Source organism: Toxotes jaculatrix, chromosome 23 (genome assembly GCF_017976425.1).
Source record: "Toxotes jaculatrix isolate fToxJac2 chromosome 23, fToxJac2.pri, whole genome shotgun sequence".
In the NCBI taxonomy this organism is placed as follows: Eukaryota; Metazoa; Chordata; class Actinopteri; family Toxotidae; genus Toxotes; species Toxotes jaculatrix.
Genome location: NC_054416.1, coordinates 9,008,841 through 9,022,974, shown reverse-complemented (window position 1 = coordinate 9,022,974; position 14,134 = coordinate 9,008,841). Strand labels below are relative to the sequence as shown.

The 14,134-nt window shown below is 40.5% G+C and overlaps 1 protein-coding gene across 1 annotated transcript in view; it reads left to right on the top strand.

Moving 5' to 3' along the window:
• Positions 1-10,038, top strand: part of LOC121177031 (sodium/potassium/calcium exchanger 2-like) — a 36,950-nt gene extending 26,912 nt beyond the window's left edge. The window contains exons 6-11 of the mRNA XM_041031217.1: positions 1,511-1,609; positions 2,905-2,987; positions 7,776-7,910; positions 8,021-8,110; positions 8,459-8,625; positions 9,191-10,038. Coding sequence (XP_040887151.1) covers positions 1,511-1,609; positions 2,905-2,987; positions 7,776-7,910; positions 8,021-8,110; positions 8,459-8,625; positions 9,191-9,440 — 824 coding nt within the window. The 3' untranslated portion in view covers positions 9,441-10,038. The remainder of the gene's footprint in view (positions 1-1,510; positions 1,610-2,904; positions 2,988-7,775; positions 7,911-8,020; positions 8,111-8,458; positions 8,626-9,190) is intronic.
• The last annotated feature ends 4,096 nt before the right edge of the window (positions 10,039-14,134 follow it).

Below are 14,134 nucleotides of genomic sequence, written 5' to 3'. Positions count from 1 at the left end.
ACAAAGTGAGAGACAGACAGCGCTTGCCTAAGATAGATGAGTGAGAAAAGAAAAGGAGGGAAAAAAAGCAAAGGAGAAATGCAGAGTGAGACAGAGGAGACGGGAGGAAGGCCAGTAGTGACTTGGGGTGGTTAATGATTTGGCCAGAAGGTCACAGACAGTGTTGACATGGCTGGGTGGAGTATGTATCGATGCGTCACTGTGTCAAGCACTGACAAATCAGCCATGCCCTCTTAAAATTAAAAAAAATCTTTCAGAATTGATCTCAGTGGGCTGATTGGGACTAGGCAGGACACGCATGCAAAGACTGACATGCCCAGGAAGCCAGTGAAATTAAATATGGATACATGACAGGAACACGGTTAATGATGCACAAGCGGCTTTGCTCCAAAAGAACTTGATAGATGAGTCAGTATTTCATTGGACCCAGTTTGCTGTCAAATGACAAACACTGCCAAAAGTTGCAACTGCTGAATATTCCCAGCCTGCATAGCCATCAAACATTAAAATCTAACTTGTATAACATGGGAACCTGAGAATGTGCACTTCATGATTTGGTGCATTTGGAATCATAGCTCTTCTTGGCTCAGTCCTGTATTGTTGTTCGTGTGTGTGTCGTTAGGGGATTTCAGGCCACGGGGATTTCATGGAAAGTCATTGTTCCACAAGCCAGCGGCGAGTCATCGCTAGTCATTACAACATGGGCAGAACTGCCTTGCGTGAGCCCTTATTTCTGATGTCAAAAGGGCACGCTGCTTATGTAAACCACAAGGTCGTGTTGTTCAATTGACGACTGGTTTCAATTCAGTCTACTGCGTCACAGCATCATCTCTCCTGTATGACTAAAGTTATGAAACTATTAATATTATCAACAAACGTGATTTTTTTAAACATTTGTTCAGACCAACCAGCAGATGTGTCGTGCATGTGACAGTATGTTTGTTTTCCTGAGGCTTTGCACACAGTTAATGCACCAAAAACAGGAAGCACTGCTTCACACATGAGGCTAAATTAATTAATTAGAATCTATGATAATGATTAAATGTATGAAACCAGCAATCATATAACTGTATTAATTTATGTATAATTGTTTTTATATGTTGTCCCCAGCGAAACTATTGAGTGCTTTTTAGTTCTCTGCTAGCCTCTAACATCTCTTGTGAGTTTTTGATCCGACAACTGAACAAGACCAGGAGCATATGTGACCTCCAGAAGGCAGATCTCTTCACAAGAGATTCTCTCCCTGCTGGCTTTGACCCCACCAAGGACCAGGACATTGCAGGATCATCAATATACGATATGCTATGTCATATTGACTGTTGATTTTGTTTGAATGGCAGTTTTGTGTAAAACACTAACCTGCCTGTACTGTACCTTTGAAATGTGACCCATCTGGGGTCAAAGGTGACAGCGAAGGAGCTCTGACTGGGATGAGGCCAAGGGGCTTTGAGGATGCTGCGGTATGCAGCGCTTTGTTCCTTGTTTAACCATTGTGGCAATTCTTTTGCAGGTAAATTTCGAGAGAAGGCGTCCATCCTTCACAAGATCGCTAAAAAGAAATGCCAGGTGGAGGATAGCGAGAAGGCCAACGGAGTCGCAAGCCGATCAGGTAAAAGCTGCATTTGTGTTTCTTGGATTTTAAGGCCATAGTTTGACACCAGCAGCCAGTTAGCTTATCTTATCATAAAGGCCGGAAACAAGGGCAAACAGCTCGCTTAGCTCTGTCCGAACAAAGATCAGTTTGCTGCTGGCATTACCTGGTTTAATATTCCTTATAATAGTCATCGGTTGCCCACTGAAATAGTTAATGAGCATCACATCCAATGTTAAACAAGCATGACATTATCAAGAACTGCCAAATTGATTGCAAGTGTTGTCTTCAAGCAGTATTTAAATCAATCACAGTCACCGGCAAGTGTTATTTATGTGTGTTTTTCACTTCAAAGAGCACCGGACCAAAGGATAAACAGGAGGCCAGAGGAAGCGCTTTCATGGCCACAATGCAGTCAGAGCAGCAGAATCAAAGCAGGACATAGATGTTTATCAACAAGGCAGAATTATGCTAACAGCACCTCATTAACATATTACCATCTTAATCAAAATGCATGACTGGTCTTTCAGGCCTCACATATCTTAAATTTAGTCTATGGTGTAGTAAAAGATTTCCTGTTGGAATAGTTTAGCTTATTATGCATGTGATTAGATTCATATCCCATTTTTATCTGTAACATCAGAGCATCCAAGCAAAGGAGTGAGGTCGTGTTTTGGACGACAGTGATATCAAGTCGCATTATCTATCTGAGAATCTTTGTAACTGTGTCACAACCACACTTGGATTAAAGCAATTTCCACGGCAATTATAGTTTTATCATCTGATTACATGGCTTTCGGCTCTTTGTATTTTAATAAGGGCTGTTAAGTAAGTCTGGCCTCAAATGAAATGGAGTCATATCAGTCACCAGGAAATGATGAGGGAGGGAGATGAGAGTAACGGCCTCAGACGTGCACCGTCACTTTCATACACAGAGGGACAATCATCATATGCAGTATTAAAATGAGTCTCCATACATGGATGTGATTCTTATTTAGATTTGCATCATTTTTTTTACACTTTAATACAAAAAGGAAATGTTAATGGAACAGACTTGATGAAAGTCATTAAAAGTCATTGAGATTAGCCATATCATGACACAGACTGAATGACAATTGTTGCTGAAACAATTAATCAACTAATAAATAAAAATGATAAAGTTGAAGTATTTTGAAACTGAAAAAGTTTGTGTCCAGAGGGTCGAAAAGGGTTAACGTTGCCGAGATGATAACAGCTAACACCCTTGTGATTATTTGAGGCATAGTTGGCTTTTGTTCCTCTAAATGCTTCTCACTTCTTCAAACATCGCACAGATAAGAACCTTCCAAACAGCTCCAGTGTGGAAGTGGAAGTGACACCACCCATGAATGGAACGGCGGGGCAAGAGGGGGAGACGGTAAGAAACCACAGTATACATAACATGTACAAACACGACAACAGAGGAGGAAACTGCAGAGAGCTACCAGACTCTATTGTTTTTTTCCAACCAAAATATCTCATAGCCAACTAACTGGGTCATGTTATTAAAAGATAACAACCGAGAGACTGAAATCAAAGTCAGAGAGAGACATTTATGAATAATTTATGCCTCTCTTCTGTGTCTGTGTCCCATCTTGAGTGTGATTGATGCAAAGGTTGCACTGACTATGGCACAGGTCACTACTGCTGATAATTTCCCAGCGTGCACTTGGGCTTGTTCCTCCATCTTCAGCCAGACCTGCCAAAGACCCGCCCACTCCCACTGAGTTCTGTAATCACACTCCTCACTCACCTGCTGCTCCCCGCCGCTGGGCGCCCGACACGAACACACTCGCGCACATGCCTCGACACAAACACACACTGTCGACGTTGACGTGCGGCCAGACACAGAGAGTCTCAGAACGGCACCTGCAGCATTTGCGCTGGCATGAGAGATGACGGCGGGACGCAGCAACCCGCCAGGTCAGCAGACGGTCCTGGGGCAGGAGGGCAGAGATTCAAAGTGGCACACAGAGAGGACAGCAGGCAGAAGAGACAGGCGTGCCGGTCATTCTCACTCATTACACTGCCATGACCACGAGTAACCCCAAGACAAACTGGGCCCCGCTACCCCTTTTCAAGAGGCTGACAAGTTGTGTTTCCATCCTGGGTTGAAATCTTTAGTTTTAGATTAATCATTCAGGTTTCCCAGAGCCGCATTCAAAATAAAATGCTTATCAGTCACAGAGGGCAGAAGATGTCGTTTGATCAGCTACTCTGTCAAAAATACAGCAGAAGAAGACAAGCAACTCATGTGTTCTGTATAAACTGCTGGAGCTACACTTTGGCCAACACGATGCATGCATGCTTTGTTTGTTTCTAATCAATTAATTTAAAGGTTGTAGCAGAATAAATTCATCAGTAGCCTAAAGCTAATTTCATATTCTGTTCTCTGGGTTAATCTGATGCAGTTTACTTCAATTCAAGCTGTTAGCCCTCTATATAATTATTCTTTTTCCTCTCAAATGATCTTGTGTTGCAGGGATTTGTAAAGGCTTTGCAAATAAACTATAATGTGGCCAGTAGCTTTTCAGACAAAGGTCTTCACAATACTACAGGGACAGGTTTTAATCTACAACAATCCTCCTTTGAATCAAAGCCCAGTCTATGAAGAACACTTTTTCGAGTGTACTGTGTTACTGGAACCAAAAACTCTTCAAAGAATAAGATCTTTCTGAGCCTAAAAATACTGTAGATACAGTAGCACTTTGATATACAGCATTTCTCCCAGGTAACATAGAGCAGTCTGTAGATACAGTAGTCTATAAATACAAACTGGTGTGAATGCATCCACGAGGATCTGAGAATAGGCTGCACAAGAAACAGCTAAAGATGAGCCCTGATTCGTAACAGGACCGTGTGTGTATTGATCTCTTCCATTGCACTGAGTTGTTTTCAGATTGATCTTTCGCTCTCGGGTTAATAATAGTCTTTACTGATAAAACTGTCATCACTCCCCTGAAGCTGAAAATACTTTTTTTTTTTTTTACAATTTTTAAACTCACTTCAAAACTTAACTTTCGAGGTGACGGCAAAAAACCCGATATAGAAATATAGAAACACCTTTTTTCAGGTGGTGATTCACAGGATTTAGAAGAGCTGGACGCTTATTGGCATGCCTAATTCTCACATGCTGCTATTTTTAGAGATCTGTCCCACAGTGCACCTGTCTGTGTCAGCCAGGAAGTAGCTGGAAACAGCTCACACCTTCATATGCCGCCAGAGGCCTCGTCATACTAATTGTTCAATTCCTCCTGGATGCCTTGGCAACCAAGATTGGGGAATAAGGGGATGGTTAAGGTCAAATTAAAATCTGCAGCAGACTTCGAGCACAATTTCCCAGCTTCCCTTTTTGTTATTAAAACCCATGAGAGCTGTGCAGACAGAAAATATCATATACTGCCATATTTCCCAAAACAGCAGAAATTAAAGGGTTTATTTTTAATAAAAGCATTGGTGGAAAGTGTGTGTGTATATATATATATATATGTAGTGTAGATTCATTTGGTTCTAATTTTATAATTCTTTTTTCTTGTAACGTGAATGATGAGCACATTCAGTTTGTGATTCACAGCAAATTGCTTTTCTTTTCAGGTTTTTGTACTTTCAGAGCATGTTTTGAATATTTGCGATAGTGTAAAGCTCCTGTAATCATTTCTTTAAATAACACACTGAGAAGCTAAAGGATTTCATAACCCACAGGATCTTATGACTCATCCTACCTATTCTATGTGAACTAAAACCATTTGAAAACACATTGTGTATCCTGTGTTTATCTTTCTTTTATCTGTTTGCTTTTCTTTTGCTAAATAGTATATTTTATATCCAGATGGAGCCTCTGGGTTTAAAAAAAAAAAAAAAAAAAAAAAAATCCAAATAGCAGATGCTGATATTCACGCCATGGCAGCTGTGAGAGTCGTACATCCGCAAATAGTTATGTTCCAAAAAGATGAAACTGTCATGAAAAATGTGACACTGCTCAGAAAAATGGTCAAACTATAAAAAGAAATGAGTCTAGTTTCTGAAGAAGAGCATTAAGATCAGGTACATGGTTGATCATGAACTTAATCTTTTTTCTTTTTCCGCAAAACACATTCAGAGACTTATGTAACTTTTAATTGTGCACATTCTGGATCTCTACTTTTTACTGTCTCATCTCACAGCTTTGCTGTGTGATCAGCAGAAGCACATCTGCTTTCGTCCATTCCATGGTGCTAAAATGTAGATGTGTCATGTTTACAGCCTCTTTGTAGTCTGTGGACATTTTTTTTTAACCATTTGAACCACTTGTAGCTTTGTTGCCTCACACCAGGTGCCAGCGCAAACGCTTCCCTCCGGGAGGAAAAAAAAAAAAAAAAAAAAGCAAATGTCACGCCTCCCCTCGCAGCTCTGTGGTGCTTGGTAAAAGTCAGTGCCTTTAAGCTCAGAGTTGGCAGTGTTGCCAACTGAGGCACCACGGGGCAGGAAAGGCCCCCAAGGGGCTGGCATTTGGGAACCAAGTCAGAGTAGGGAGCTCCAGCTCTATGGGGAACTTTAGCACAGAAAGCAAGGAAAGCAAATCATAAATAGACAAATGACAGACTCATGGCGTGCAATGTCAGCTAGAAACTCCTGGACTCACCTGCATGCAGTCAACATATCCAGGAAAGAGCTGCAGAGCAATATAAAGCAGCTTTTCCTCCTAGAGCATAAGAAGAAGCAGCTTGTGTTGCTGTCAATATCTGGCAAATGCTGCAGTCGGTGCATAGTAACACTAATGAAAACCTCTCATATCTTCACATCTTTGAAAAGCAATGGATTATGTTCAGAATTGATCTTCACAAAGCTTCAGGTTTTTGGTTTTAGGCCTTTTAACAGACAACAATGCAGCCATCTGGATATGGAGAGGGGGAGAAATGCTGAGCATAAGTGATGCAAGCGCTGCCTTTTGTTTGGCAGCTCTGATTACCAAGGTTACCAGGCAATACTCAACAGCAGTCGCTGTCACAGCAGGATAAGCTCCATATGATTCATGATTCGTGCAGTAGCCATCTTCAAAGATTTCTGCTTTGCTCTCTGGGCATGCTGAGATGTGACATGATTGAAGCTCTTAAGGCTTAAATGATTTTCTTGAGAAAATTATTATTTACTGAGCAACATCTGTTATCAACATCTGTCCTACTGTATGTTTTTCTTCCCACTGTATACTTTTTTTTTTTAAATATTTTGTTAACATCACTCTCAAAAGGGCAAGAGACAAATTCTAGGTCATCATTGTGTTCTGCTTAGATCTGCATGTTTGGACCTGTTCTCTTCAGGTCCCCACGGCTCCTTAGCATCCTGTATAATTGGATACAAAGGGACCCAAGACATCTTTCCACTCTCATAAGGCTTTGTTGTTGTACCATTAAAGTTTACAAGTACCAGAATGTTTAATTGAGAGTCAGCTTTTCCACGCGTAGGCACAAAAACCAAACAGGTAAATGAAAAGATAATTTAGTTGTCTTTCTTCCTGCCTTTCCTTGTCAGACCGCGACAGCTTACGTGGTGCTGATCGGCAGAGAGGTGACAAGTCTTTGGTTCACTTGGCATTCCGGTGGCAGGTCCAATCAGACGCCGGTGGTCTGCCGGTGCAGCCGGCATCAGCAGTCAGTAGTGATGAGCCCCTGATGACTGGAGAGGCAGAGCCCTTCAGGCTCGGTGCAATCTCCCAAATCACAGCCATCAGACTCCTCTGTCTTAAGGTCACTGCGGAGCAAAGGCACACGCACATCTAGGTCCTGCCATCAATCTCTGCAGACCTCTGTGCTGTCTTCTCCCTCTTGAAGTGCTTGTGTTGCGAGAGTACTGCCTGACTCTCTGGATAGCTTCTATGGAGTGGTGTCCCAATGAGACAAGTTATCAGGCTAAATAGACACTTGGGTTGTAATGAATTTTTCAGACACTCCTTTAGGTGCATGCAAAAACGATGACTCATCTCTGGTGCTCAGTGCTTTGCCTCATATCGCCTGATATTTATTCCAAAATGGTAAATTAAATTATGTGGACACTCAAACATGACACGTCTTAATTGACCAAACATTTTAAAAAGTACGTGTTTTATGGGATACAGCCCGTTCTGATAATTGTTTTATCTCTATTCCTTCTTGGTTTTTTTTGTTTTGTTTTCTTTGGTGTCTGCTCTCAGGCTGAGGATGAGGAGGAAGAGGACCAGCCTCTGAGTCTGTCCTGGCCCGAATCCAACCGCAAGCGCTTCACCTACCTCTTCATCATGCCTATCGTCCTCCCCCTGTGGCTAACGCTGCCTGATGTCAGGAAACCGGTGTGTGTTGTGAGACCACCTGGAACTGTGTGATATGAACCAAAACTGCAAAGCTGTCAGTTTTGTGTGTATTTGCTGCTAAATTGACTCCTCACTTTTGTTTCTTTTAGTCTTCAAAGAAGTTCTTCCCCATCACCTTCTTGGGAGCCATCTGCTGGATTGCAGGCTTTTCGTACCTAATGGTGTGGTGGGCTCACCAGGTATAAAGTTCTCAAAAACATGTCTACGTCTTCTTGTAAAAATGACTGAGTATTCTCATAAAAACATAATCTGTGTCAAAAAAACCCCCCAAAAAACAAAGGCAAGATGCAGCCGTCTTTTCTCTCAGTTTCCTTGACATTTAAAATGAAGCCCTTTTCTATAATCCACCCACTCATAAATAATCACTACTGTCTTATTCAAAACAGAGCGACCATCAGAGCTGGAGTTTTGTCACCTCCATCAGCTCCCAAGCGTCACAAGGAAATTAAAAATAGCTGGAACAAAAGATTAGGTTTTATTTACCCCAAAGCTTAGTTTCCTTTTTTTTTCTTTTTTTTTTTTTGCAGGTTGGAGAGACCATTGGGATTACAGAAGAGATTATGGGCCTGACTATATTAGCAGCTGGAACCTCCATCCCTGACCTCATCACCAGTGTTATTGTGGCACGCAAGGGGCTGGGTGATATGGCTGTATCCAGCTCCGTAGGCTCCAACATCTTTGACATTACTGTTGGGTACGCCAGCTGAGCATGGTTTGAGTCTGTGCAGGGTCTCACAGTTTCTAAGGCCACTGCAAGGCCTTAAAAACAACACAGTGAGGCCGAGCGAACCTTTTTACTGGGTCTATACACAGATCTAATCTGTAAACAAATAACAAATAACCCACACAACTATGACACAACTTACATTAAAGCAGCAAGATGAGAAATTAAACCATTGTAGATCAGCAGAAACAGGATTTTCAGCTGCTGTCATGATGCTCTTTAATTTGATCTTGTCTGAGTTGCAGATTTATTGTAGTCACGTTGCGTCATATTATCTGCATGTTGTGTTATGCTCTGCCAAGTGTGAGCAACTTGCGACCAACATAAAATCTGTCTTTGCCAGAAAACGTCAGAGAAAACTTGTGTCATGCTCTTATCTGTTTATCTGTGAAGGTTTGAACATTTGGAACAATAGAGTAAATATCCAATCTAATTACATCAAGTAAAAACTGTTAAATGCCTGAGCTATTGTAAATTCGACAGAGATGGAAGTCCTGCGTGTAACAGCATGTAACATGTGTTTGTGTATTTGCAGACTGCCATTCCCCTGGCTCCTCTGGTCCCTGTTCAGCGGCCTGAGCCCTGTTCAAGTCAGCTCCAACGGCCTCTTCTGTGCCATCGTGCTCCTCTTCCTCATGCTTCTCTTCGTCATCATCTCCATCGCCGCCTGCAAGTGGCGCATGAGCAAGCTGCTCGGCTTCATCATGTTCATGCTGTATTTTGTCTTCCTAGTGCTCAGCGTCATGCTGGAGGACAAGACCATTACCTGTCCGGTGTCCGTCTGAGGACCCTTGAGGACCTACTTCCTCTCCCTCGTCACCACCACTACCACCACCACCACTACGAGCATTCTTAGTGTCTGCCATCACTCGTCCCTGATCTTTATGATCCTTTACCCCAGGAATAAAAGGAGGACTAGACAAAAGAATAATATAGGAATATGAAAAAATTATGGAATCTACTGATATTTTCAGTAAGCAAGTGGTGGCGGGGAGCAGTTAAACCAACAAAGGCACAAGACTCTGGCTTGGCTGGGTAAACATAGGCCTAATCTGAGTGGATTTTTATTTATTAATATTATTGAATTGGCAAGTGAGGGGAGTTGTCGGTGTATCAGCCAAATATAGAAACATTATGCATGCCATTAGCATCACTAGGTGAGCTGAAATCAAGACTATGTCTGGCTGTTTGAGGAGAATGACCTCCTGTGAACTTTCAGGGGGCGGGCGGGGGCATCTAGTAAAGATACACTGAATAAAACTCTTACTAATAAATGCAGTGACTGAGCTGAAATTGTGGGCATATTTGAACTAGTTCAACAGACTAAGATGTTGTCACCAAGAGTGAAGAGGAATATTTGTGGCTAGGGAAAAGGCAGACTGTGTGGATGATGAAGATTTTCGTTCCAAACGTGTTTCCTGTTTGAGCAAAAAGAGTCTCCTGTGGGGTTTGCACCTGAGCAACAAGGGATTGCTGTTTTTCAAAGACTCTTGCTGGGCAGACACAATTCTTCATTATTTCTTTCTTTTTTTTGCAAATTCATCTGTGCTCAGTCTGAGTGACGGGTTTAAGTTTTCCCTCTTCCCTGCCACATGTCATTTCTCGCCACTGAATGTTTCTTCAGATGATTCTTGTTCCTTTTTTTTAAATTTTGGATTAATTTTCATGAAATACATAGAAGTAGCATTAGATGTACTGTAGCAGTATTAGTTGGTGTAGAGTCCTCTTGACAATCTGCTCCTCTTTTTTTCTTTTGCCACTGAACACACGCTCTGATTGTACAGACGTTTTCGTGCTTCACACACACCGACTGATAAAAGGCAAAGAAAGAAAAGCCTCTCGAAATATATGCTAGCCTTCAATATCTTTCACTGGTTGGGGAAAAAAAAGCATGAGTAATTTAGGCTCATTAAAGTCCCATAATGAAGTCAATGTCAAAATAATACATTTGAAAAGAACTTAACAGTGTTTAAGCGTCATGGTTGATTTAGATTAGTCAATGTGTAGTGCTTTGTTCACAGTAGAACTGGGCTCAACTCACCGGCTAGTCAAGCTCCTGGGGTAGTAGTTTCAAGGAGTCAACTGCATGTAAAAAAAAAAAAAAAAAAGAAAAGAAAAAGGAAAAAAAAAAGACACTTGGAGGTGAATAATACCAATCAACATTTAAGAAGTTGTATACCAAAATGTATACTTTTTCAAACATGTTTCATAACTTCTTAATGCAAACCAGTGCTCAGTCTCTATGTAGAAAATGTCAACATGTATGGTCAATGATATCTATCAAACTTGTGCAATTTCTTTTCTAATCAAAGGTGCTTTTGTGTGCATGTGTGCAAAACTGCATTTGAAGTCATCCCACAATGACCTTTCCTTAAATTATGAATAGAGGTTATACTACCAGTATTTTGCAACTAACTGCAAAAAAAGAAAATATACACCAATGTTGTGTTTTATACTGGAAATAGAAATCATAATCACAATCTGTCTTTAAGCTACATAGAATGTGGAAACCACAGATTTAACAGCAATATACCGTGTGTGTCACTGTTGAGAACCGCACCCCCCCCCCATGCGTGTGTGTCCCCCCCGCTGTCCTTCCTGTTCTGTCCGACGTGGTCCAAAACCCCCGCGAGAAAAAGCGTGCCACCATTTCTCCTAAAACTGACCTACAATCCCTTCCTGTTAGAGCTGGCCAGAAACACCCGCTTTACCTCAACACAGCCGCTGTACAGCAGCTTAGTAGGAATTAACTGTAAAATAATAGTAAATAGATTCTCTGAATGTGTGAGGAGAAATGCATGCAAGGAATTTTGGGCTGGTTACCCACCGACTGTACAGCTGAGCTTATCCAACTATATATGTTCACTTTTATGCATCCATTCAGAGAGGAACACCGAGAACTCATTGGTTTTGCTTTGTAAATATAAACTCCGGGTTTTTGCAAAAACCAAACAGTTCACACATGTATTTTACTCACTTTGATTTATTTTCTTTTTTGCTATAGTGGATGGAAAGAGACATTGTATCATGGTATTATGGTTAGTAAAACATAACACAAGAGCATTTGTTTTTAGATGACTCAACATCTGATTACCATACATTAAACTGTACACAAGCCTGTTTAGTTAGGTAAGAAAACAAGGGTAAAACCCTTGTTATTGCCTCCTCGGATTCAACAAATGTAGGACTGAGTGATGCTGCCACCGTGGTTTCTGACATTTGGTACAGGCTGCACAGCACAGGAAAAACAAAACTATGACACCTGCATAAACCAAACTCTTATGTTAAACTGTTATGTGTAGTGTGCTCTCATCTTTTATATTTCCTTGAACTTTTTCCACCCCCAAGATTCAAAGATTCGGTTTAAGGCCTCCGTGATGCCTCATGTACTTTGTGAAATTCTCCTGTGCACATTTGCCATTTAACTCTTTCATCACTCTTTCACTCATTCAGAGTGTCCACATGCTTAACACCATCACGCCTCACCTCTGGTTTGTACTAGCGCCTGTCATTGAAGGAACAGTTTGACGGGTTGGGAAATACATGCTGACAGTTGACAGGTGAGAAAACACCACTCTCGTGTCTGTATGGGAAATTTGAAGCTTGCTGGTTAGATTAACTCAGATCAAAAACTGGAAACGGGAGGAAACAGTTCACCTAGCTGTGTCCAAAGGTAACAAACTAACAATTTAACTTGTGTTTTGTTTTGTTTTTTATGTTCTAGGCAACAAGTGTGGTTCTGTGGAACTGTTTATCCATTTCCAGTCAAGCCAGCTGTTTCCTGGTGGTAGCTTCACATTTACCTTGCAGACATGACAGTTGTATCAGTCTTTTTGTCTAACTCCTGGCAGGAAAGTGAATAAGTGTGTTAGAGTATAGCTTTAACAGGTGAAGAGGTAATTTGCTTGAGTTCGGTCGACCTCCTACTACTACGGTCACATGTGCACTTCCATTCCTAAAGCCCCTCCTGTCAAAACAACAAATATTTTTTTCTCCAGAGTTCCCATGATGTTTTTGTGTGAGAGCATGAATGGTGAGACTTAAAAAAACAAAAAGATCAAACCCGTTTAGCCTATGAGCTTGGCGTTGATTGTGGTTTCCAGGGTAAGCGACCGTGAAAGTTGACCACTAATGAACATTCTTGCACTGTAAATGTTTTATTTTCTTGGTGTTAATGTAAGATTTATTTAAGGTGTACATATATACAGATACAAATTAACCATATAATCTATATGTGTAAAAGAAATATGTCTCTTTATGTAAAAATACAAAGTATATAATAAATAAAGATGATAATTCAAATATGCAACAATGTGTTTGCTGGTTTTAAATTACTATCAGTACTCATGTATTTGTAAGTATATTTTTAGCATTGGTAAGTATATTTAACCCCTCTGCAATATTTCTAAGTAACAAATGGTTTATGAAACACTAAAGTGGAGCTGCCAGCAAATGTAAGCAGTTTTTACGTGTTTATTAATGTATCCATTAACAGTTAATGTGTGTGAATATGTATTATTAGATATAATTACATGTGGAAACATGTTTCATTGTGCATGAGCAGTTACAGTGGTTGATAAATACGATCTAGATTAATGTAATAAACACTTGAAAGTCATGACATCAGTGTACCACTACATTACAGTTTTTTATAAAACATCTAGTAAGAGTAATTGGGCTACATATTGCACTGTAAGAAAAAAAGGCTTCAGGGCAGATTTTGTTAGGAAAAATCAATAATTAATATCTCTGCCTTTGCTGCATCAATCTTGATCATTCCTTTTTTTTTCTCAGGTGAGTTTAATGTACAGCAGTGTTTAATGGCAAAGCAAATCATTCTTTTTGCCAGTAATGACACAAAAAGATGAATTCCTCCAGTGCATAAACTCACCATGGAGGATTTTGTGCATCTTTTAAATGCATAAAAAATCTGGGTAGTTTGAACCAGGTCATGCAAAAACTTGTCAGAGGATACACACCTGGCAGGCTCTTGAGTAAGCTTTTGTCTTGTTTGAATTTGCCATTTTCATGGAGAATTTTAGTGAACCTCAATTTGAATTTGATTTAGTTAACTGTTATTAAGAGACTTTTCCCTAAATTAGCTGCAATGAAAAAACTGGATTTTTAGCATCAGTTGCAACTAGCAACTATAAAATTATAAAAATAAATACATAAAAAAAACCCCATTGTGTTTCATCCTGTACAAGGGCAGTAATTTGCTTTTCGTGCTCGTCTTTCTTGCAGAAATGAAGAAGAGTTGTGGAACAGGGCGCCCTCTTGAGATCAAACTCTGATACTTCAGTCTGACTAAAAGAAATACTGACAGTCTGACACAGACCACCACTATGTTGCAGAATGGTCTGGATAGTCCACCCACCTAAAGTTATACTCTAGTAGTTTTAGATCATTCTACCGAATTACTTTAGGCTTTCCATTGAATTTGTGTCTCATAGTTTCCATGTAGTTGGGTATTTACATA